Source organism: Macaca fascicularis, chromosome 2 (genome assembly GCF_037993035.2).
Source record: "Macaca fascicularis isolate 582-1 chromosome 2, T2T-MFA8v1.1".
Lineage (NCBI taxonomy): Eukaryota > Metazoa > Chordata > Mammalia > Primates > Cercopithecidae > Macaca > Macaca fascicularis.
The window spans coordinates 44,967,184-44,994,030 of NC_088376.1; the positions used below are offsets into that span (position 1 = coordinate 44,967,184).

The 26,847-nt window shown below is 38.8% G+C and overlaps 1 protein-coding gene across 4 annotated transcripts in view; it reads right to left on the reverse strand.

The window, feature by feature from the left end:
• Nucleotides 1-10,710: 10,710 nt before the first annotated feature.
• The window catches only part of GK5 (glycerol kinase 5), a 69,285-nt gene continuing 53,148 nt past the window's right edge, over nt 10,711-26,847 (reverse strand). For 3 of the 4 annotated variants that reach the window (XR_012430767.1, XM_005545985.5, XM_074031214.1), the window contains 4 exons: nt 22,197-22,300; nt 21,257-21,316; nt 20,160-20,293; nt 15,009-15,598 (listed from right to left, as the gene is read on the reverse strand). Coding sequence is in view for 3 of the 4 variants with exons in the window: in XM_005545985.5 (XP_005546042.2) it covers nt 15,450-15,598; nt 20,160-20,293; nt 21,257-21,316; nt 22,197-22,300 (447 nt within the window). In the remaining variant the exon portion in view is untranslated. Of the gene's footprint in view, nt 10,912-15,008; nt 15,599-20,159; nt 20,294-21,256; nt 21,317-22,196; nt 22,301-26,847 lie in introns of those variants that run through there. The other variant, XM_065540057.2, reaches the window with a different exon arrangement.

A 26,847-nucleotide genomic window follows, 5' to 3' on the forward strand; every position in this document is an offset into this window, starting at 1 on the left:
GAGAGTCCAAGAATGTCAAACGCAGTACTCCATTGACTGATTCTAAAATGCAAAAACCCCAATGGAGTGATTACTTCACATTCTCCAGTAACAAATCAATAAAAATTTATTTAGTTTCCACAAGAAATTTTGTTAAGGTTATATTCAACAAATACTTTTCACTCTAGGTACCACATATACAAAAATCAGCAAGACAGACAAAACATCCATCCTCAAGGAACTCAGTAGCAGAGGAAATGGATTGTAAACCACCTCAATTCAATGTGTAAGTAACCATGATGAAAGTACACACACAAAGTGCTTGGGCTAATGTAGGTAAAGGGGTCGCTGTCACAGAGGAGCTGTAACTATCTTAGGATCTCTTTATCTATAAAAGAAACTCAGTACTAAATTTGGAGTGAAGCTATCAGGGATTCCCTAACCTCTTTATAGGTTAGAGTCTGAAGATACTAGGTTGAACCATATGAAATTGCTGATAGTGGGCAATTTTCATATGGTTCAACTTACTCTCTTGCAGAGGTAGTATGAGGATTTTGCCATGTAATGCATGTAGTAAGTGTTCAATAAATGATGGCAATTATTATATTCATTGTATAATATAGCTTTTGAAAAAGATTTAAAAGTCAATGTTTTGTAACACCTTCCAACACCGTTACATAAAATGGGCAGTGAAAGTTTCAAATTTTCCATATACTAGTTTGATTTAGTTGTGAATTTCCATGACCTAATCAGGATATGTTGTAAAAGACAGTAAATGTTAGTTTCACAGCAGGCCAAGAAATTCAGAATAAGGAGGAACAGCTTGGTTTTTAAGCCAAAAACTGAGAATTCTCCAGAACAGAATAAATTGTCAAGTTGCTACAGGGAAGAAAATTCATGTAAATCAATTTTTCATTCCCACTCATAGTTCCAATTTAGCAATTTGCACAACAGTCAGCTTTCTGTCTTCTTTCTTATTTCCCCATTAAGGGATCTTATTTCCTCTGAAAAGGAAAATAAAGTTTCTACCATCTCCAATGCCAGAGAGTAGACATCTGAAATGTGACAGAACATTTATTGATTCTGCAAACACTTATTAAGCACTTATTGTATGCCAAGAACTATGCAAGGCATTGGCAATACAAACACAAATGTCCAAAGAGCTCCATTCACTGGCATTCCTTATGCTTGGAATAATCCCCAGTTCACCCACAACTCACCTGCACATGCCTTCTTATCTAAGCTTAAACAACACTTTCTCCAGAAAAGCTTCCCCTGAGTCCCCATCTCCAACTCTTTTCCCATATTTTCTTTGACTTTCTAACATTCATTAAACTTGTAATTACTCACTAGCTACCTGCCTCCCATTAGACTATAAGCTTCTAGAATCAAAGACATATCATTCTAATCACTGTCATCTCCTCAGTGCTTAACAGAAGTTCAATGTTTTTATTGAATAGATGAGAGTCCATAGCCCAGCAAATCTGGAAAGAGGAGAGAGGTATAATAAAGTCCTCTGCTTAGAAATATGTGGGCCACTGAAGAGCCAACACAAAGAGATTGTGAAAAAGACGGGTCCATTCCAGTTAAACCCGAGGCATTTCCATGTGCTGCCCGCTCTCCTGGCACTGGATACTGCTTTTGCAGGTGGAATTACCAGACTCCTGGACCACTGCCTCTCAAACTTTGAGATGCACAGTAATCACTTAGGGAATCTTACAATTCAGGCTGTAAGGTGTGGCTTCAATCCTGTATCTCCAACAGGCTTCCAAGCGATGCTGGTGCTGCCTCACCAGCCAAAAATCACACTTTGAGTAAAAAGGTCTTTAGTGACACCTTTTATCACATGAAAAGATCTGCAGTTGTCAGAACAGTTTCAGATTTTTTTTAAAGCTTCTTTTCACACCAAATCCATCTAGTGACTGACAAAAGAAATAACACTTATAAGTGTAAAATCTGGGTCTTGCTTCTAGAGACAATCCTGTTATGTACAGTTTAATCACCTTAATAGGACAGAGTAGAATCGAAGCCTCGGAATTTCCTCAGGGAAGGATTCAACTTCTCCCCAGGTTTCTGAAATGACTGCATTAGAGCAGTAGAAATATTTCAAAGTCACCCTTAATAAAAGTAATCCCTTAATATCAAACAAAATATTTTTTAGGATAAAATATTTTATTCACCGTAAAAAATATAAAGTAAATGTGAGGTATAAGGAATCATGATAAACCCTCATGTACCTGCTTAAGCAACATATTATTAACACCATTGAAGCCTCATGTGCCCCCTACCAGTGTATCCCCACAACTTTCCCTTTCCAAAATAACATCTTAAATTCTGTGTATAATTTCCATGTTCTTCTTTATAATCTTAACACACGTGTATGTATATCCAAATAATATATTGCTTAGCTTTTCATGTTTTTGAACTTCATAAATTTGGAATAAAATTTATTATTCATCTGCAATTTTTTTTTTGCTCTTTTGTTTAAGAGGGTCATCTATCTTGATGGGTGGTCATTCATTTTCACTAATACAAAAATAACATTTACATACTCCATTCTATTTTATTACTTTTTGTTGTTGTTGTTGTTGTTGAGACAGAGTCTCGCTTTGTCGCCCAGACTGGAGTGCAGTGGCCGGATCTCAGCTCACTGCAAGCTCCGCCTCCCGGGTTCACACCATTCTCCTGCCTCAGCCTCCCGAGTAGCTGGGACTACAGACGCCCGCCACCTCGCCCAGCTAGGTTTTTGTATTTTTTAGTAGAGACGGGGGAGTAGCTGGGACTACAGACACCCGCCACCTCGCCCAGCTAGGTTTTTGTATTTTTTAGTAGAGACGGGGTTTCACCGTGTTAGCCAGGATGGTCTCGATCTCCTGACCTTGTGATCCGCCCGTCTCGGCCTCCCAAAGTGCTGGGATTACAGGCTTGAGCCACCGCGCCTGGCCTATTTTTTTTTAATTTTATTTTGAGACAGACTCTTGCTCTGTTGCCCAGGCAGGAGTGCAGTGGTGCAATCTCAGCTCACTGCAACCTCTGCCTCCCAGGTTCAAGTGATTCTCCTGCCTCAGCCTCCCAAGTAGCTGGGATTACAGGTGCACGCCACCAGTCCCGGCTAATTTTTGTATTTTTAGTAGAGATGGGGTTTCACTATGTTGGCCAGGCTGGTCTCGAACTCCTGACCTCAAGTGATCTGCCTGCCTTGGCCTCCCATACTGCTGGGATTACAGACGTGAGCCACCGTGCCCAGTACATAATCCATTCTCTTATTGAAAGGCATTTGGGATTTTTACCTTTTTTCCTATTCGGATGCTATGAATATTCCTGTCTCCTTTGTACATGTGAAATTTTCCATAGGGTCTTAGATTATGAACAGGGGTGACAGTCAAAATATTTAAAAACTGGTAATGCACAGATCTTAGCTGGTTCTCCTTCCCCACAAACACCCTGACACAATTTCTTATGTGCAGTTGGTTTATTTTGGGAGATGATTCCAGTGAACTGGAGTGGGAGATAGCAAGCATGAAACATGAAGGAGGAAAAGCCAACCCCATGTATTGTGGGTTACTGAGATGTGTTACTGCGATGATCACTGCTGGAGGCTACTGAGGCTTGATCCTGGACAGGACTCTCCAAGAAGTTTTGAAGAGCACACTTCAAAACTGTCCACTTGAAGGACAGAAGAGGGGCATATTTACACACTGGCTTCCATCTTCACTGTGAAAAAGTTGCTCTGTTGGGTGTCAACTCTCTAGTACTTCAAGGTTTGGACATGGGTGAAAATAACAGAGAAGTTCAGACAAGTGTTCCAAGCTGACAGGCAAGGAAATCCCAGTCCAGAACAGGAGATATGATAAGGCAAAATGAGGCAAGGTGTTGTCAGCATACACTGGGGCAGCTGATTGCTCCAACAAGTGAAATAAAAAGGTGAGCCAAGATGATAGGAAGTGGGGCAAGAGGTGACCAAAACTGATATAAATAATTGAATGATAAATTAATGGAGAATAAGAGATACTTCCATACAGTAGAATTCAATTAATAAATAAAAAGGCATAATGGAAATAGAAAATCACCATTACTAGGCACTCAACACCGGAATGATTGTTGCAGGAGAGAACTATCCATGGACAGTAAACTAGTGAGTGAAAAGTGTGATGGCAAACAGTATATTTACGTGGTCTTAAAGTATCTTCTCAGAAAATTCTTATTAACTACTAAAGAAAAATAGTAACCTTGCAGTGGAAAAATCTGGGAGACACTATCTTAATCTATCTTAATCAAGTGATCAAAGTTAACATCATCGGTAATAAGACACAGGGATATAGCTTCATGATAGGATGCACTGAGAAGTCCACAATATCACTTCTGCAGTATTTTAACAAAAGTGCAAAACCTCAGTCTACACACAAGAGAAAATCAGGCCAAGCCAAAGTGAGGAACATTCTATAAAATAACTGCCAGTACACTTCAAAAATGTCAAGGCCATGAAAAAAATAGACTGAGGAACTGTCTCAGATGGAAGAGACTAAGGAAACATGAAAATTAAATACAATGTGGGATCCTGGACTGAATTCTGAACCAGAAAAAGGACATCACTCAGAAAACAGGCAAAATTCAAATAAGATCTGTAGATTAGTTAAGACTGCTGTATCAATGTGAATTTCCTGGTTTAATTGTATTATGGTTATACATGATGTTAATTAGGAGAAGCTAATGAAAAGGGAACTCTGTGTACTATTTTTACAACTTTTCTGTAACTCTAAAATTGTTTCAAAACAAAAAGTTAACAATTAAATACCAGGGGATCTTATTAAAATACAGATTCTCATTCAGTAGGTCTGCGATAAGGCCTGAAATTCTGCTTTTCTAAAAAGCATCTAGGTGATGCTGAGACTGCTGGTCCCAATGACATATTTGAGTAGCAAGACTTTCTTCCCCCGGTTGTTCTGAGGTATAACTGACATAGAATAAACTGTACATAAAGTGAATAATGTGATGAATTTTGATGTATGCATACACCCATGAAACCATTGCCAGAATCAAAATAATGAATTTATTATTGGGAGATGATTCTAAATAGGTTTCTCATTTCTGTTTGTATTGCAAGCAGAGACACTGTGGCTTTTGTTGTAAGACAGAGATGGTGTCTCCCTCCACAGCAGAGGGCAGTTTTGTCCAACAATCAAACATCGTGAAAATAGTTTTCCTCTGGGACAAGCATCAGACAGGTTTACTTCCAATCTATTACAAAAGACTCAGGTGTCCTGAGCCTGAGGTTCTTCAGCTTTACCATAAACCACTGCATTCACAGTATCAACCTGAATGCTCCTCACAGGACTTAGGAGGCAAGAAGAACCAACATAAATATGAAGATAATTAATGCTTGCTGTGCCGTGAGTAATAAAATCTTTAATCTCTGAGGCAGGAGTCTCATATCTTTTGTCATCAGCACAGGTTGAGCATCCCAAATCCAAAACTCTGAAATCCTAAATGCTCCCAAATCTGACATTTTAAATTAAAAACTTTTTATTACTAGAGACAGCATGTTGCTTGCCCAGACTGGAGTATGGTGACATGATCATATCTTACAGTGACCTCCTGGGTTCAAGTGATCCTTGGGCCTCAGTCTTCCAAGTAGCTGGAACTACAGGCATGACCATCATGCCTGGCTGATTTTCTTATTTATTTATTTATTTTTAGTAACAAGATCTCCCTGTGTTGCCCAAGCTGGTGAAATTTGAGGCTTTTTGAGCACTGACATGATGTGCGAAGGAAATGCTCGGATTTGGGTATCGGATTTCAAGTTTTCAGATTTTGGATGCTCAACTGGTAAGTATCCATAATAAAAATATTCCCCCCCCAAAAAAATCTTAAACTCGAAATACTTCCGATCTCCAGCATTTCAGATAAGGGATACTCAACCAGTATCTATAAAACTGTGGGAGACTAACTTGTTAGCTTCCAAAGTTGAGTAAAATTTCAGACTCTTCTCAGTTTTCGACGGTGTCTGGTGATGAAGATTGGGATGCTAATAGAAATAATGGTTTTCTGGAAGACAGAAGACAAGGGCTCCCATGGGCTGGGTGAAAGGATGAGAACTCCCTGGGATCTGGTAGCAAATGTTCTTGCTCAAATGGTGGGCAAGGGGGAAGGAAAATTTGGCAAATCTAATGTATTTGCCTTATAATCTTTCCCCCTCCCCCCCCCTTTTTTTTGAGACAGTTTCCCTCTCATGTCCCAGGATGGAGTGCAATGGCACGACCTTGGCTCACTGCAACCTCCGCCTCCCAGGTTCAAGTGATTCTCCTGCCTCAGCCTCTGGAGTAGCTGGGATTACAGGCACGTGCCACCATACCTGAATAATTTTTCTATTTTTAGTAGTGATGGAGTTTCACCATGTTGGCCAGGCTGGTCTCAAACTCCTGACCTCAAGTGATCCTCCCACCTCAACCTCCCAAAGTGCTAGGATTACAGGCGTGAGTCACTGCTTCCAGTCTAATCTCCACCTCTTAATGGGTTCTGTTTCTTTCTAAACAGCAAAAAATACACCAATACTCAATATCATCATCATCTCTTTTTTTCTACAATTTCTTTTAAACAAAACCCATTCTTCAAAATTATTGATACAAAATAACCAGAGAAACTTCAGCAACATCAGCTCCATATATCTCCATCACGTCCCCTGTTCCATGTCCTCTTCAATAGACTAATTGCTTTGAACAACAACAACGACAACAAAAATGCATGACAAAACCAAAACCTCTTCTTTTCTTCAAACAACTCAATGTTCATCATTCTTCTGCTATGAATGTTCATACATCTTCTACTATGAAATAATACCGTGGGCTCATGAGAGACTCCACTATGGTCAAGGAATGGAATCCAGATTATCTGACTGAATCTTCCACCCATATAGATGTCACTAAATATGTCTGTGAACTCGAAGCAAATAACAGAGAAACACAAAATAAAAATGGCTTTAATATACCAACATGTACAGATTATTCAGTTTCATTGTAATTTCCCAATAATTTTAAATTATAATTTTCAGAAAGGATTTTTAACATCTGCTAGGCTAATTCCATGAAATTATCTTTTCTCCAGTTATTTATAATCTTTCTAAATAGTTTAAAATACAGCATATTTTCACAACAAATTTTATTTTCCCCACCACAAAGGATTATCCCACTTCTCTAGTAATTTCCTTTGTGCAAGAATGTAGAATATAGACTAATCAGCCTACATAGGATCTAAAAAGGCAAGGTTACATAAAACGCTTCTTGTCTAACCATATTAAGGCCCAAGTTTACCTAGAGTCACAACTGTAGTTAACAAGTGCTATTTCTCTGGTTGTTTTTTGTTTTGTTTTTGTTTTTGCAAAGTTTCGCCATGTTGCCCAGGCTACCCTCGAACTCCTGGGCTCAAGCGATTCTCTGGCCTCAGCCTCCTGAGTAGCTGGGAATAGAGGAGCATGCCACCATGTCTGGCTCCTCTGTGACTTTCTTAATGTGCAGAAACCAGAACAGGTAATAGTATTTAATAAGAATGTCTAGGTAATTTTTTTTAAAATCCAAAAGTTAAAGTAGACAAAAAGGGAAGGGAAAAATTCATATGCAGATGAAAAATATTTCTATTACTGTGGATCCTTGATTTTTTTGTATAGATCTTAACAATGATTTATGAGGTTCTCAATGACAATTTAATAAAACTGCAAAATTCATTAAGAACATCAGAGAAGGCCAGGTGCAGTGGCTCACACCTGCAATCCCAGTACTTTGAGAGGCCAAGGCAAGCGGATCACGAGGTCAGATCGAGACCATCCTGGCTAACACGGTGAAACCCCGTCTCTACTAAAAATACAAAAATTAGCTGGGTGTGGTGGTGGGAGCCCGTAGTCCCAGCTACTCAGGAGGCTGAGGCAGGAGAATGGCGTGAACCTGGGAGGCGGAGCTTGCAGTGAGCTGAGATCGCACCACTGCATACTCCAGCCTGGGCGACACAGCGAGACTCCATCTCAGAAAAAAAAAAAAAAGAATATCAGAGAAATAAGATTATGAATTTACTGAGGCATACAAATTGGAATCTACATTTACCATCTTGCACAAATAGGAAAGTTTCTAATAACTTATTAACAAAATCATTCTGAAACCTTTACACAAATCAGCCTATTTTAAATAAAAAGGTTAGAAACATTATAACTATGTACAAAGTATATATCTGTATACTTAACATTCTAAGTAAAGATATCTTGGAAAATTTACTGTTACACAGTATTAGTACCATACTCTATAATGAGCAAAGAAAGAATGAGAACTCTTGGGCTCAGTACATTGTAAATATGTTCAAAATGCTATATACATTTTGCCTGGAAAGATTTTTAAAAATCCCACATAATCACATAAACCACTGGACTGATTTTTAAAAACTTTAAAAAAGATATTTAAAGATATGGCTCATAAATGACGAGTTGATGGGTGCTGACGAGTTGATGGGTGCAGCACACCAACATGGCACATGTATACATATGTAACAAACCTGCACGTTGTGCACATGTACCCTAGAACTTAAAGTATAATAATAATAATAAAGGATATGGCTCATTAAGCAAACATTTAGTGATCATATCTTACAGCAGCCTCAAACTGCTGGGCTCAAGTGATCCTCCTGCCTCAGTTGGCAAATGGGCAAAAGACATGAACAGAAATTTCACTGAAAAGGATAAACAGAATGGGCTGAAATAAGAAATAGTGACACCACCAAATGCTGGCGAGCATGCAGAGAAACTGGATCACTCATACATTGCTGGTGGGAATGTAAGTGGTACAGCCAGTCTGGAAAACAGTTTGGCCGTTTCTTATAAAGATAAGATTCATTTAAATGGGAGTCTCTATATCATTTGTTTCCTAAACATCACAGGTATCTATTTAAATACAGCCATTTTGTAATAGACCAAATGTATAGTAAAGTGGGGAAAGATAGTAGAAAAAGAATAACAAAGAATTTCAGAAATATCTGATTTTGCAAGCACCTGTCTCTGTCCTTCCCACTTCAAGATCATTCCTGCATTCCTCTAGGAACAAGGGTCCCATGGGAATATGATGACAATGCAGCCAATGACTTAGGTGCCAAGAGATGCTGGTGCCAAAATATTTATGGCTATGAGGTTTCAAAACTTAAAAAAAGAAAAATGATTCCTTTTTATTGGAAAGGGGATTTAAAAAGAAAAACAACCAACATGATTTTGAATCATCTATTTAACTTTTTTAGATTACCTTTTTGACTGGTTCAAACCAGAAGACCTGGGTTTGGGTTTACAATAAGACAATTCTGGGACCAAGTAGGTTGTAAAAGTCCAAGGTGTGTTTGGGTTTTTTTTTTTTTCCTCTCCCTCTCTCTCTTTTTTTTTTTTTTTTTTTTTTTTGAGACAGAGCCTCACTCTGTCACCCAGGCTGGAATGCAGTGGCCCAATCTCGGCTCACTGCAACCTCCCAGGTTCAAGCAATTCTCCTGTCTCAGCCTCCCAAGTCGCTGGGACTACAGGCACATGCCACCATGCCTGGCTAATTTTTGTATTTTAGTAGAGATGGGGTTTCACCATATTGATCAGGCTGGTCTTGAACTCCTGACCTCAGGTGATCCACCCGCCTTGGTCTCCCAAAGTGCTGAGATTACAGGCGTGAGCAACTGCACCTGGCCTTTTTCTCTCTTTTTTAAAATTGAGATGGGGGTCTCACTATGTTGCCCAGGCTGGTCTCGAACTCCTGGGCTCAAGTGATCCTCCCACCTTGGCCTCATACATTGCTGGGATTACAGGTGTGAGCTGCCATGCTTATCCTGGGGCTTTTAATTCTTACTGAAAACTATAGTCTAAATTTCCCAAAGGGATTCAGAATCCTTTGGGGGTAGATTCAAGCCTTCTAGGCCATCTCTGGGATGACTCTAGAATAACTTAAAGTCAAAGAACTCCAGGGGGTACATCTACATGTCTCCTCAAATAATTACAAAATTCTTGCCAGATTCCTGGGCTGGACTATTTTAGATTAAAGACTGGTCCCTTACAGGAGGGGCTATTTACGAAGTTCCTTCCCTATAGCACCAGAGTGTTTGGCACTCTCAAAATTCAATCTGTTAGTCATCTGCAGTCAAATATATAAAACCTGTGAAGAGAAAGGCTTCAATTAAAGCTTAAAAAGTTAATATATCTATGTGTATTTAGGGATGTGTATCTCTACACAAATGGTTTTTCAAATATATAAACATATTAAGAATTTTATTTTATTAAGACAGGGCATTGCCCTGTTGCCCAGGCTGGAGTGCAGTGGCACAATCATAGCTCACAGAAGCCTCGAACTCCTGGGTTCAAGCAATGCTCCTGCTTCAGTTTCCTGAATAGCTGGGACTACAGGGGCATACCACCACACCTGGCTAATTAAAAAAATTATTTTGTAGAGACAAGGTCTCGCTTTGCTGCCCAAGCTGTAGTTGAACTCCTGGCTTCAAGTGATCCTCTGGCCTCAGCCTCCCAAAGTGCTGGGATTATAGGCATGAGCCACTGTGCTTGGCCAAAAATTTTAAATAAACAATATGAGGATTCTAGCTTTCACTACAGAGTAGTTCCTCCTCCTCCTCCTCCTCCTCCTCCTCCTCCACCTCTTCGTCCTCCTCTTCTTCTTCTTCTTTTTTTGAGATGGAGTTTAACTGTTGTTGCCCAGGCTAGAGTGCAATGGCACAATCTCGGCTCACTGCAACCTCCACCTCAGGGGTTCAAGCGGTTCTCCTGCCTCAGCCTCCTGACTAGCTGGGATTACAGGCATGTGCCACCACACCCAGCTAATTTTCTTGTAGTTTTAGTAGAGATGGGGTTTCTCCATGTTGGTCAGGCTGGTCTCAAACTCCCAACCTCAGGTGATCCGCCCTCCTTGGCCTCCCTAAGTGCTGGGAAGAGTATAGTTTTTCTTAATCCAACAGAAAAATATTTTACTCACAACAAATATAAATTGCCCCCATGAACAAATGTATGTAATATCAAGGATAACATGTGTACAAACAAAGTTGCACTAACAAAGTAAAAATGTATCCCACATACATGAAAGCAGTGCTAAGTTCTAGGGAAGCAGACAGTTTCTGCTTTCAGGGAGCTTCCAGTCTGGTAGAGATTTACACAGAAGGCAGATTAAAGAGACTGATGATCTCCTTTGTTCAGAGATAAAAAGGAAGCAAAAAAGCAGGTCAAATCAAAGATGATCTGCAGAATACATTAACCCTACACTGAAATCATGGACCTACTCCAGTAATTAAGGCTGCAGAGGTGGGGCTGGGTGGATGAAAACATCAGAAGACAATTACAGCATGAGTTACTGATTGATTGACTGATTGAGACAGGGTCTCACTTTGTCACCCAGGCTAGAGTACAGTGACATGATCTTGGCTCACTGCAGCCTCCACCTCCTGGAGCTCAAGTGATCTTCCCACCTCAGCCCCCTAATTAGCTGAGACTATATGCGTGTGCCACCACACCCAGCTAATTTGTGTATTTTTTGTAGAGATAGGGATTCGCCAGGTTGCCCAGGCTGGTCTCAAACTCCTGAGCTCAAGTGATCCGCCTGTCTTGGCCTCCCAAAGTGCTAGGATTACACGTGTGAGTCACTGTGCCCAGCTGAGATTTCTTTTTTCTTCATTAATCAGCAAAATAGAAACCCTATTTATTTATTTCAAGATACTTTTTTTTTCTTTGCTAACAACCATTTCCTAAGGTAAAATGAGGCAGAAAGAAAAGGAGTATGATACTATATGCACTGAGTCTTCAATTTTCTTCTAACAGCTTGTATCAGTGGCTTTCAACTGGGGGCAATTTTGCCTCTCAGAATGGCAATGTTTGAAGACATTTTTGGCCATAACTAGGGGGATGCTACTTGTAGCTAGAGGGCAGAGGTCAGGGATACTGCTAAACATCCTATAAAGTACAGCATAGCATCCCAAAATAAAGATTTATCCAGTCCAAAATGTCAATGCTGAGATTAGGAAACCAGGCCATGGTTGGATAAAAAAGATGAAAAAATCAGTACGTCTACAGTATAAAAGCAATTAGTAGCACTTTAAGATAGATTGAACAGGAACATTCTCTTCCTTGATGAGACAGTTGCAGACCTTCTAAAAATATCTGATAGATCCATAATGGGAAAATAAAACTTGCTGAGAAATAGCACAAATTTTTCTAAACTTCAAATACTAGCATACAAATGAAAAATAAACTTGGAAGATAGAAAGGACAAACCAGGTGTGGTGGCTTACACCTGTAATCCTAGCACTTTGGGAGGCCGAGGTGGGCGGATCACAAGTCAGGAGTTTGAGACCAGCCTGGTCAACATGGTAAAACCCTGTGTCTACTAAAAATACAAAAATCAGCTGGGTGTGGTGACACGTACCTGTAATCCCAGCTACTTGGGAGGCTGAGGCAGGAGGATTGCTTGAGCGTGGGAGGTGGAGGTTGCAGTGAGCCGAGATCATGCCACTGCACTGCAGCCTGGGCAACAGAACAAGACTGTCTCAAAAAAAAAAAAAAAAAAAAAGAAAGGACAATTTTGTTGCTCAATTGATCTTATCAACTGTTTCTGCAACCACAAAAGCAAATGTGGTCACATTTCTGATTTTGGTTAACTCTGAAAATATTTACTAAACTCTTATCACTAAAAATGGCCACAAATATTAAAAATAAAATACTAGTTTTTAGATTCACAGAAGAAAAAAATAGCCACTAACACTTGAGGAGATGCTCAATTCCAATGAGAGACATTCAAAGTTACTTTCCAACATTATCTCAAAAGTATTGATCCTTTTTTTTTTTTTTTGAGACACAGTGTCGCTCTGTTGCCCAGGCTACAGTGCAGTGGCATGATCTTGGCTCACTGCAACCTCCACCTCCCAGATTTAAGCAATTCTCCTGCCTCAGCCTCCTGAGTAGCTGGGATTACATGCTGGCGTCACCACGCCCAGCTAATTTTTGTACTGTTAGTGGAGACAGGGTTTCGCCGTGTTTGACCAGGTTAGACTCCTGACCTCAAATGATCTGCCCACCTCAGCCTCCCAAAGTGTTGTGATTACAGGCATGAGCCAATGCACCCAGCCCAAAGTATTTATCCTTTATCTTGTGGTTATATGTTGGGAAAGAAGAATGTGGAAAAGTGAACTAACAAATTTTCAGGTATTAATATTACAATTTAGTATATTCTGACAAAAAGAATTATTTTCTATAAAATTACACCCATTGGCTGGGTGCAGTGGCTCATGGCTGCAGTGGCTCACGGCTGCAATCCCAGCACTTTGGGAGGCCAAGGTGGGAGGATCACTTAAGGCCAGGAATTAAAGACTATCCTGGCAACATAGCAAGACCTTGTCTCCACAAAAAAAGAAAAAGAAAAAAATTACACCCACTGAGAAACAGAACGTGTAACAGTAAAACAACAGAGCAGCTTCCATGTGATTTTTGATAGGAAAGCTTTAATTGGGGACTAAGCTTTGTAAAAAGGATGTAAACAGGGGAAAGAATGAAAAGAATAAGATTTATCTACATAATGAAGTTTGACTTTTCACAGTAAATAAAATACCTCAATTTATTAATAACAAAAATATTTCCAAATGTTAATTAGTAGATTTAATTATACTATATATTTGCTACAATGCCTTCATCAGAAAATTTAATTAAGAAGATACTTGCAGAAATGCAACTTAACTTCTAGTTCTAGGCCGGGCGCAGTGGCTCACGCCTGTAATCCCAGCACTTTGGGAGGCCGAGGAGGGTGGATCACCTGAGGTCGGGAGTTCGAGACCAGCCTGACCAACATGGAGAAACCCTGTCTCTACTAAAAATACAAAATTAGCTGGGCCTGGTGGCACATGCCTATAATCCCAGCTACTAGGGAGGCTGAGGCAGGAGAATTGCTTGAACCTGGGAGGCAGAGGTTGTGGTGAGCCAAGATCGTGCCATTGCACTCCAGCCTGGGCAACAAGAGTGAAACTCCACCTCAAAAAAAAAAACAACTTCTAGTTCTATCATATCTGTCTCCAAAATGGACATATATGACAGCAAAAACAAAATTCTCTATAAGTCTCTTCATTAGTTACAATACTATGTAACTAAAATAGCTAGTTCTATAATAAAAGGATTTTATGTGATAAATCCTGACCAAGAGAGAAATAAAGTCATTATTGCTGCAAATCCAAATGGAACCTACCCCAAATATAGGGAGGGGCAAATAAAGTGAAAACATGTTGGAAGGTGGGGTCAACTGCCTTAGGACAATTCTACATCCAACTTGACACTACTCACAACTTACTCCTCTTCACTGTTTCTTGCAAGAAAGTCTGAGAATGCGAGACTGTCCTTGCTGCTCCCTGTGGATCTCTGGCCGAGTGGCTGAAGGGCAATCCTGAGCATAGACACACTCTCCTCCCCTCTATCCGCTATCCGCTGCACATACTCAGAGGGATGAGTGGACCGAACAAACATCAAAAAGATGCAGGAACAAATAAAATACCCCAATAAAGGCAATTCTTAAGTGGTCAATAAATTAGGGCACTTTCTTCAAATTAAGCTCTGTCAATTAGGCACTTAATAAAAACAAAAGACATTAATACAAGCATCTAAACAACGAAGAAAGATAAAGAACAAGAGAAAGGCAAGATTTATGTTAACTACCAGCACGTTATACTTCAGTCAGAAGTTTTTGAAAGAAATATTATTTGAGAAGGAAAATAAGTAGCATTTTTCTGTTTCTTAAAAATCAATATTCTTTTTAGTTCATTAACTAAAATTAGTTTTTCAGTGTTTTCAACATAGAAAGAATGCTCAGATTTTGGTTGAACAAGGAAAAATTAAGGCAGTGTCTTTAAGACCAGTAAAGGAAAGCATTAACTAACTCATAAGCTTATCTGAGAGGGACATATTAAGCTCATATTTGGATATAATATCAGAAAATTATGGCTTTAAACATAAAATATTAATGTTTCAAAATTCCACATTTTCTCAGTTATTCTTTCTTTTTAGCTATATGTACTTCAAATAGCCCACTTAAATTTAAAGAATTAAATAAATACATTTCATGTAATTTTGGAACAATATGTGCACGGTGATTGACCCAGAACTATTAGCTTGGAAGGTAAATCATTATGTTCCTATGTACCATTGACCCAGTATAAAAAGGAAGAGGACCCACAACTGTCAAAATATGGTTGGAAATGACTAATGTCCCTTGGAATTTATTACAAAATAGAAGATATAAAGTTTTGAGGTATTGCTGCCTTACCATGATTTAGGGAAAAAAGTAAGAGTTTTTTTAAAGCAATGCTTCTTAAGTTATGAAGCTTATTTAACATTTTCTCCTCTTAGTCATTGTCATATTGGTTATCCCTGAGCTTCATCTCATCTGCACGTCACATAAACCAGCCATCTATAGTTTTGATCATTTCATTTAGTGTTATGTCTTGTTATACCAATTCATAGAGCGTTTCACTGCTTTGGCCCAGTTTTCCAGACTCATTTCATATTCTTGACATTTCTTCTGTGGCTTGAAAACCACTTCACTTTGTCTCAGTTTCTTTAGTTCCTCCTTGTCAGTCCAAAACCCTATAGATTAAAAAATTATTCTCAAATTTTAAGGCAAATCATGAGTCCAATAAAGTTTATCCAAAATCCTATGTGAGTTGCTGGTAGAAAGGTAAACAAAAACTATTTTTAAAACAATCCAAAATACTTTGTTACTTTTGAATTTTGTTAGATTGATCATTCCTGAAAATAATTATACCAGGATTTTCAAGTCTTTTGGTTTCTAACTTTCAGCTCAGTTTCTGTGTGGTGGGATACCACATCACTTCTAAAGTAGCTACCCTATGCCATCATTTAATTTCATAACTTGCTATTATTAAAACAATCCCAAGTGAAAAAAACAGTATATTTACTGGCCAGGCACAGTGGTTCACGCCTGCAATCCCAATGCTTCGGGAGACTGAGGAGGGAAGACCACTTGCTTAGGAGTTCGAGAGTGCAGTGAGCTATGATCGCATCACTGCACTCCAGCCTGGGTAACAGAGAAAGACCCTGTCTCTAAAAAAAGAAAAACAGAAGAAGAAAAAGAAAACAAAAAAAAAAGAAATAGGGTATTTTCTTTTTATGCAATTAAAATAAATGAAGATGCATTAAGATTTTTGTCTTACAGTTTAAGGTAAATGTCAACTTTCTGAAATATGCATAAAATTCAAAGTTGGGGATTAATGTAATAGTTTCTCTTTCAAACTATAGTCTTTTATATAATTTATTTAAATTCCAATTTAAGACAATTTTGTAGTTCTAGCATAGACTGCTCTTTGCAGGAAGGATCATATGATATATAATAAAAAGCAAGAGAACTTTTTTTTTGGAGACAGCCTCATTCTGTTGCCCAGGCTGGAGTACAGTGGTGCGATCTCAGCTCCCTGCAACCTCCACCTCCCGGATTGAAGCAATTCTCCTGCCTGGGCCTCTAGAGTAGCTCGGCCCATAGGCATGCGCCACCATGCCCAGCTAATTTTTTGTACTTTTAGTAGAGATGGGGTTTCGCCATGTTGGCCAGGCTGGTCTCAAACTCCTGGCTTCAAGTGATCCACCCTCCTCAGCCTCCCAAAGTGTTGGGATTACAGGCGTGAGCCACAGCGCCCAGCGAGAACATTTATAACTAAGATCATAAGTCATCTGAAATGATACAGGTATGTTATTAGTAAGCTTGGCACATTTCACCTACTGAGCAGTCTATCGCACCTCTTTTGAAGTACTCACTGTCTACAAATCTTCATGAAGTACATTTTCTCTTACCAATAAAACTGACACATAAATTCTCCTTTGTAAAATGTTGTCAGGTCACATTCTTTTTCTTTACAGTCAACATTTTAGACTATCTATGTTTAAAGGTATTAATGTAGGCTGGGTGCGGTGGCTCATGCCTGTAATCCCAGCACTTTGGGAAGCCGAGGCGGGCAGATCTTCTGAGCTCAGGAGTTCGAGACCACCTTGGGTAACATGGTGAAACCCTGTCTCAACTAAAATATAAAAAATTAGCCGGGCATGGTGGCACGTGCCTATAATCTCAGCTACTTAGGAGGCTGAGGCACGAGAATCACTTGAGCCCAGGAGGCGAAGGTTGCAGTGACCCGATATCACACCACTGCACTCCAGCTTGGGCTAAAGAGTGAGACTCCATCTCAAACAAAAAAAAAAAAAAACAAAAACTTAAATTAAAAATAAATAAATAAAGGTATTAATGTAGGCAAGTTTTTAAAAGAAAAAAATAGTTTTCATCAGTATACTATAGTTAGATAAATCTAGTCAGGAAAATAAATGTGTTTCTTAAAATCCTCATTTCCAGAATTTATTGTTTACATTTTAAGGCATATATATTTTAAGTCATTTTATTAAGTATGTATTGAGCAAATCCAATTTCCAGGTAAATTCATAAAATAAAGAGGATATACATAGTCTCACATTTCTGAGACAGAAGCAAATGTTTGAAATTAAATATAATGATGTAGATAAAACTCAAGTCACTGTGTTATGTATAAAAATAACCTGCATGTGGGGCCGGGTGCAGAGGCTCATGCCTGTGATCCCAGCACTCCGGGATGTCGAGGCGGGTGGATCACCAGAGGTCAGGAGTTTGAAGCTAGCCTGGCCAACATGGCGAAACCCCATCTCTACTAAAAACACAAAAATTAGTCAGGCATGGTGGCGGGTGCCTGCAATCCCAGCTACTTGGTAGGCTAAGGCAGGAGAAACGCTTGAACCTGGGAGGAGGAGGTTTCAGTGAGCTGAGATTGCGCCATTGCACTCCAGCCTAGGCAACAGAGGGAAACTCCATCTCAAAAATAAAACAAAACAAAACACAACAAAACAACCCTGGGTGTATCTGTTACTTAAAGCATTTTAAATGTTCAAGAGAATCTGACTTATTTAGTCTTATCAGGTGAAAAGTGTAGAAGAATTTGATTAACATAAGTATAAAAATGCTTATGAGAACTTGATTTACTATAATTATAGCTTAATTTATTCAATTTGTTTGTTGTTTAAGTATTTGTGATTTACCTTGTTACAGTTCTAAGTTTGCTCAATCAGGCATGTGAAAGTAATAAGAGAAAAATCAAACATACTAAATTTATAGGAGTTGGAATACAAAGGAGTTCAAATTTTCAAATGAGATTGATTATTTAAGGGACAGTTTATTTTCTTCAACTTTAATTAATCAAACATTAATCAATGAACAAATGAAAGTAACCGTTTCAATTTTATTCAAAATTACCAGATTTTTAGTAGAATCAAGTTTAAGCCAAATTTACCAAGATTTTAGGCTTTTTGTAACTTTAATATACTATTAGCCTAAAACTTTTAAATGTAAAATATCTTATTTTGTACCAAACACTCCCCAGAAAGAAACACATTAAAACACTCTGAGTGTCCTAAGGCATCGTCCTGCTTCCTAGGCGGCCCTTTAAATCGACATGCCTACTTCTATTCTTATTCCTCCTCACTGATCTTTTCACTAATTGTCAAAGTGATCTGTTCAAATGCAGATCTTTCTACGTTCCCCCCTGCTTAAAATTCTTTAGTGGCTCTCCAGTGCCTTCAGGGTCAGGTCCGAACTCTTCTTTATAAGGAGTCACCACAACTGGACCTCTACGTACCTCTCCCACTCCCTTCTTGCTCTCACCGTAACAGTACTTCCCATCATTGACCAATGCCTTTGCACAAGTTGCAATAGGGATATTGTGCCACCCATTTCTCACCCTCTCCTCACCTGACTCTCTGCTAGCGCCTTCAAAATTGAACTATATGTGCTCTCCTCTGGAAAGCCTAGATCACTTGCTTATTAATACTGTCACTGTTCACTGGCTTTATCAAACAAACTTAATAATCACTTGACTTACCTGTCTCCTCCCACCAGGGATCAGAGACTATGGCTTTTAATCTCTTTATTGCCAGCAGTGATTGTCACGTAGCAGATGCTCCACAAATGTTGTTCAATAAATAAAAGAATGGAGTGGTTTCTAATGCCACAGGCAAACCTACTGACAAGGTTTATTCCTTGATCAAACTCCAATCAGGCTCCTCCAAGCTCTTTTCCAACTAGGCCTCAACTTTTGGACTTCCATAGTCATCTCTGCATTATCTAATTTGAGCAAGAATTCTGCTAAATTGGTGTAGCCACAATCTCCCATCCTCAATTTCTGATCAACCTCGATATCTCATCCTCCAGATGATATCTGATCACCCTGGCCTGCCTTCTTGAAAATATTATTAGGTTGGTTAGCAAGAATGTCCCCTTACCTCAATGTTTCCTCTTAGTAATTTTCCACCCACTGACTCTCACTCTGCTCTTTGGCTATAATTTCTCACTTTTCCTTATTGTATTCAAAGTTGAGCCTAATCTCTCTCCCACCATAAGATCCCACTGAAGTAGTCCCTATACCTATCTTGATAGTCCTCCAGAATAAAGCCCAGCTTACTGTTCTTTTTTTTTTTTCTTTTGAGACAGAGTCTTGCTCTGTCACCCAGGATGGAGTGCAGTGGCACCACCTCGGCTCACTGCAACCTCCTCCTTCCCAGGTTCAAGCAATTCTCCTGTCTCAGCCTCCCAAGTAGTTGGGATTACAGGCATGTGCCACCATGCCTAGCTAATTTTTGTACTATTAGTTGAGACAGGGTTTTGCCATGTTAGCCAAGCTTATCTCGAATTCTTGACCCTCAGGTGATCCACCTGCCTCAGTCTCCCAAAGTGCTGGGATTACAGGTGTGAGCCACTGCACCCGGCTCACCTTATTGTTCTTTAATAAGTGTCACTGAATAATTTTTTTTCTTTAACACTATCTATCCAGAAAGTTTACCCAGAGACTCTCTCTTGCTAGAGACTGACACAGCTGAGAATTAACTGTCCTTGTCTCATATTTCTGACTGAAGGAGTGAGGTAAGGATAGAAGAGGTGCAAACAGACTCACCAATAGAGGAGGTTACAGGGTATTCTGTGAGCAATATGCATATGTATATGGAGTTTAATGGACACCAAGGCTTTCCAGATTCTCTAGAATTTTTTGATGTGAGAGGAGAAATGCTATCTGTAAGAAACAGTTTGCAAGAAAGCTCTCATTCTTATAAATTTTACACATACCAACAGCAAGGCCAGCTAGAGAAGCTGCACCCAGGCATGACATGTCAACGTCCACAGGTCTGTCTATATTCTCATTAATCAGGTCTGAAGTCATCTGCATGACAAAACCGTTCTTACAAACTCCTCCATCTGCCCTGTGGGGAACAAAATATGTAAGATGAATTACTACAACAAAAGCATCATTCTTTTTCAGTGGGCCACATTTTTTTTCTGAAATCCTTGATTTTATTTTATACATTTAACTTTTTATTTCTAAAATTAAATCACTTAGCATTAACCTAATGGCAGAGAACCTTACTGGGTAATCTTTAAACATTTTCCTTATTTCTGCCATCAATTTTCTCACCTGCCCTTGTTTGTCTTAGGACTGGTTCAAAACAGGCCAGGTATAATAAACTAAGGTAACATAAAAATTCACTTAGATATTACAGAAAAGGAAGTCAAGAAGTTTGATGCTTACATGTCCAAAGGATAGTTACACACCCAAAAAAGAGATTTTAAAGATTGATATACTACACATATGTGGCATATATGGGTGCCAAGATGCACCCAAATTTGATATTGTATTCTCCATAAATACATAATTAGCTCTCCTCTCCTCTATGAATTCCTATGACCAAGAATTTTGTTGTAGCTGGGCATGTTGGCTCACACCTGTAATCCCAGCACTGTGGGAGGCTGAGGAGGGCAGATCACCTGAGATCAGGAGTTGAGTACCAGCCTGGCCAACATGGTGAAACCCCATCATTACTAAAAATACAAAAAAATTAGCTGGACATGGTGGCGCATGTCTGTAGTCCTAGCTACTCGGGATGGTGAGGCACGAGAATCACTTGAACCCGGGCAGGAGAGGTTGCGGTGAGCTGAGATCATGCCACTGCACTCCAGCCTGAGTGACACAGTAAGACTCCGTCTCAACAAAAATATAAATAAAAGAATTTTGTTGTGAAGGAGCTAGGCAGAAGTTATTTTTGAAATCCTCAATAATCATAAAGATGAATTATTCAGGATCTCAAAAAGAAATGAGTGGTAGCTCATAGCAGCTACCACTTTCTTCTAATTTCTAATTAAGTCTATTAGAAATAAACTTTACATACCGGATTTTTGTTACAGGAATATGAATCTCTTTCTTCATCATCTCATATAACTGTTTGTTTCTAGTTAAAAAACAAGATAACTATTTATGAGAAATTCATTTCATAATAATTCACTACTTTATTCTGATCTTGAAAAATACAAACTATAATTTTATTTATTTGATATTTATAAAATGTACAAAACAAAATATTAAAGAAATAAATTGTGCTAAATGAAAACTGTAGAACAGATACTCAAATAAGCAAGAAGCGCAGGTCCTTGTGGTTTTTTTTGCCTTCATGTAAGAAGGCATAATTTATATTTTACAACTAAATTTTATCTATTACCATTCTAGAAAGAAAAATTTAAAACAAGCATCTATTTAATAGATAGCTATTAAGATGGCAAACCATAAGTAAAATCTAATAGAATTAATCAAATATAAAAACAATTACTTTGTAATCACAGAAAATTTCATTTTAAATGTTACAATCCCATATTCATGACAGCATCATTCTTAATTTTAATAATTTACACCTGTCCCATCACAAAAAGATTACAGGGAAATATGCATGAAGAATAATTCTGATGACTCAATTTTGGGGCACAACAGAAGCATTATTACTTGGAATCCTCTTTCATGAATAAGGACACTAAACCTTTGAAAATCCAAATTTTGAATCTTGTATGCTTAAGAAATTGAATTAAAAAAAAAAAAATCCTTCAGTTTTCAGGTATCAAGTCTGAGTGGTATTGGTACATTAAATATAAGAAAAAATAAGAAAGATACCATGGAAATTAGCAAGAAGAACATATTACATAATATATAGTATCAAATAAGCCAAAAATACAAATTAAAGAATTTAATTAAAATTAAGAAATTTTCCATTTTGTAGCAAATTAATGAAAGACATGGCAATATTATATGGGGAAGGGGAAGTTCAGGGCAGGTTTTCATACCTGAAAGCTATTGACTCCAATATTGCTCGTACAAGATGGTATTTACTGGTGGAAGGCTTCAAACCCATAAAAGAGGCACATGCCCAGGGGTCATTTAATGGAGCCTACAGTAAGAGATAATAAGAATATATTATTATTATTCTAAATTACATCTACAGACTTGAGGAAATACTATACAATAAAAACACAGCCACATTAGAAGAAAATAATGCTATGGTTAAATAATTCAAAAGTAAAAGATAGTCCAAAGATTATGGTAAATATAACTTTTTAATAGCATTTAAATGATATTGAGTCACAGTTACTGTACTTAGCTTCTGTTTGCATTTATGTCAAAAAGAGGAACTGAAACATATAGTTACAAATTATTAAATGCTTAGCTTTATAAATGTGGAAAATGAAGAGCAATCACAGAAATCCCTTCTCCAGCTGTAAAGTTTTTACACTAAAATTGTTTACTATGTAGAATAGCTTTCTACTTTGTACTATGTAGAACAGCTTTCTACAAAAATGCACTTTTTAGTGTCATAACTTACATCAAATATGTTGTCAGACATTAAAACTATACTCTGGCCACGTTCAGTGGCTCACACCTGTAATCCTAGCACTCTGGGAGGCCAAGGAGGCAGGACTGCTTCAGCCCAGGAATTCAACACCATCCTGGGCAACAAAGCAAAATACCACCTCTACAAAAAACTTAAAATATTAGCTTGGTGTGATACATGCCTGTAGTTACAGCTACTTGGGAGGCTGAGGTGAGAGGATTGCTTGTGCCCAGGGGTTTGAGGCTGCAATGAGCCGTGATCACTTTACTGCACTCCAGCCTAGGTGACAGAGTGAGACAGGGTCTTAAAAAAAACACTACTATACTCTTCTCTCTTAGCTTAATAGTCTTACTGCCTAATATCAGAAATAATCCAGCCTAACATGTTCTCAAAAGAGCCAAAATCTTGAGCTAGAAATATGTATTAATCAGATGAGGTTTCTATTCATCTTTGTATCTCCAGAAATGTAAGGCAATTCTGGGACGCAAAGATGAAAAACAGGCCAGGCATGGTGGCTCACACCTGTAATCCTAGCACTTTGGGAGGCCGAAGAGGGTGGATCACTTGAGGTCAGGAGTTCGAAACCAGCCTGGCTAACATGGTGAAACCCCGTCTCTACTAAAAATACAAAAAAATTTGCCAGGTGTGGTGGTGGGCACCTGTAATCCCAGCTACTTGGGAGGCTGAGGCAGGAGAATTGCTTAAACCTGGAAGGCAGAGGTTGCAGTGAGCTGAGATCGTGCCACTGCACTCCAGCCTGGGTGAGAGAGTAAGACTCTGTCTCAAAAAAAAAAAAAAGATGAAAAACAAAGATCCCTGCTGGAGCTTGCAGTCTCATAAGGAAACAGATAAGAGTCTCACAAGAGCACTAACACACCAAAATGGTCATTACAAGGACATCTAGTGCTGTCAGGAAATTATGGTTCTCAGAAAAGCACCTTCTAGCTTCAGGGTTTTGACATATCATCGCTTTACCTGAAACACCTTCCACCACCCTTTCTCCTAATTAATTCTTACTCCTTTCAAATCTTGGTTTGGCTTCCTCAGGGAAAACTCTGGACCCCAGAGACTAGATGAGGTCTCTGTTTTTATGGAACCCTGTAACTTCCCATCATACCATGTACCAGAGTTTATAATCACATATTCCACTTGATGGTTTGTTGAAACCCCACCATCCTCAATACACTGTAAGTACCACAGGGTGGAACCTTGTCCGATGTACTCCCAGTGTGTCTCTTGTGCCTAGCACTATATCTGGCTCCCCATAGGGCAGCAATACACATTTGGTGAATAAATGAACAAACAGTATTTTTCTTAATTACTTAAGAAATTCTATATTATATCTTATCTTTGCTATAGCTATGATTTCCCTCCTACTGAGATTTTCTTTTGATAATTTTTCAAATCTATTAACAGCTTCTGGTGATTTTAATTAGTAAAAACATATACAATAAATCTGGTTTATATCAGATGGTATAATATCATAAAACTAAGATTAGTCAGATTTGACCAGTTCAATTAGTCCCTAGCAATATGCTATGTTTTTTTCTGCGTAAATATGACTTCTTCCAGGATATCACAGAAAATAGTGGTTTAATTGGCCTGAAATCTGTTTGGTGCCCTAGGCAAAACTAGTAGTCTCCTGCCCCAGAACACAGACTGCACCATTCAGACATCCTAGCCACTCACAAAACTAGAGATAGCAATCACAGGACTTGCTGGTTTTATCTCCTTCTAAGGAAACTGCTTGAATCCATAGGCCCTGTTATCTAAAGCTGCCATGTTTCATGCTCTAGTCCCAATGCCATCACCACAACTGTAGAGGGTGAGTACAGCTGACTCAATGTCTGACTGAAACGCAAAAGGACAAGGTGGTCCAAAACAAGGTGGTTTTCCTGGAAACCAAAACCAGGAAACACTTAAGAAAAAGACCCCATCAATGGGGGAACTGAAGCTAAAAGGATGCATAAGGTAGAGGAATGTTGTATGTGATATTTCTAAGTTGTGAAGAAGCAAAAAGTATGAGAAAAATAATGACAATTAAGCAGAAGCTATGGAGGAAGAAAGGATACACAGCAAAGTTGGTAATGAAAAGAGCAAAGCAGAACAGAGAGAAGCAGGAACTCAAACAACACTAAGAACTGCTGTCAGTTGCTGACTGCTTTCCAATCCCAGTCCTCAGGAGTATGTGGACAAACAGCTTCTCTGTCTATCCTATTACTGCCATCATCACAGTAACTCTAACATCCAGGTAAATGACCACTGATTCTTGCCTCTAATACCTACTTCGGTATCCCACTCCCCAAACCACAAGCCCTGCTAGAGGAAAGCCACAATGGCTGCACTAACTGATGCCACCCCCAGTGTATGGCTCCCACCCTTTCTGCCTTTCCCTGAAGTGGCTGTCCTAGACTTTCCCATTTCCCTCAAAGCTCATCCAGTACCCCTTTCTCAGGAGATTCCTTTGAGAAAATGAGACCATTAGGGGATTTCAACATCCTGATCCTGATTATCTAAGGCTGTACCAATATTCTAAAGCTAAAAGCAGTTTCACAGATACGTAAACCTTCTTTCCTTTCATTCCCCATCCCTCATTTTCTCTAGTTGTTGAGATAGGCAGATTATAGGTGATCTTCCCTCCTATTTTCCAAACAGTTTAGTATTAATACATTATTGCTGTTTGATCTAACTTTCAATTTCCAGTTAAAGTTTCTTTTTTTTTTTTTTTTTGAGACGGAGTCTCGCTCTGTCGCCCAGACTGGAGTGCAGTGGCGCGATCTCGGCTCACTGCAAGCTCCGCCTCCCGGGTTCACGCCATTCTCCTGCCTCAGCCTCCGGAGTAGCTGGGACTACAGGCGCCCGCCACCACGCCCGGCTAATTTCTTTTTGTATTTTTAGTAGAGACAGGGTTTCACCGTGTTAGCCAGGATGGTCTCGATCTCCTGACCTCGTGATCCGCCCGCCTCGGCCTCCCAAAGTGCTGGGATTACAGGCTTGAGCCACCGCGCCCGGCTAAAGTTTCATTTTACACAGGGAAATATATGACCTACAGTCAATCTACCACCTCTCCCAACTACCCTCTACTGCCAGTATATGGGCAGGTTACAATCATAGGCAGGACAGGGACATTTTGCTATCAAGATGAAATTAAAAATCAAACCTGTGATAGTTTTGTCTAAATCTTTTGGGTTTAATACTTAAAAAAACATATACTTTATATTATTATCATATAATATACATAATTATTATATTACAGGTATGTGAGGTGATAGAGAAGTCAAAGACAGAGACAGACTTGCTAAGACAAGGTGACTACTAAGTCCTGTAGCACATTTTTCAGAGAGAAGAAAAGAACCAGTAGTAACCTAATCAAACCTTACCGTGCTGAGGACAATTATTCATCTAACCTTTTTCCTGAAATCTCAATTAGATAAAAAATTTTCACTTTCTGGACTATGATAGGTGCTATTTAGAGGTTCCCTCACATCATCCTGAAGAGGATGCAATGGAATCAATTTACAAGCTTTCGGTCCTTTAGGATAAAGTACACAAAATAAAAATATTACAGGTATTGAAATCATGCTCATTTTAAAATCTAGTTTTGGAAGTATGTATTATTAAAGATTTAAAACACCCTGACCTAATTTTTTTCTCTACCAGCTTCTATATCATATACCCAAACTCAAATTTTGGACTTTTGTAATTAATTGCCTGAATATGAGATAAGCAAGAAGAAAGAGAAAGTTGTTTTTTTTTTTCCGGAAAAAATATTTACAGGAGGATTAAAAAGAGAAGTATGAGCTTTCCCAAAAAAGTAACTTTCATAATAATATACTTGAAAAGTTGTTTTAAAAGTATTTGTAATAATATTCTAAAATTAAAGGCAGTATTAGAGATCTTTCAATTAAATACAAAGGTAAATGTTACAAAATCAAGACTTTTACTAGGTTCATTTTTTGATTAAGAAAAGTAGCCAATACTCCACCACAACAATTAATGAAAAGAGATTTTGATTTTTTTTTTTGAGATGGACTCTCGCTCTGTTGCCCAGGCTGGAGCGCAGTGGAGTGATCTCGGCTCACTGCAACCTCCGCCTCCCAGGTTCA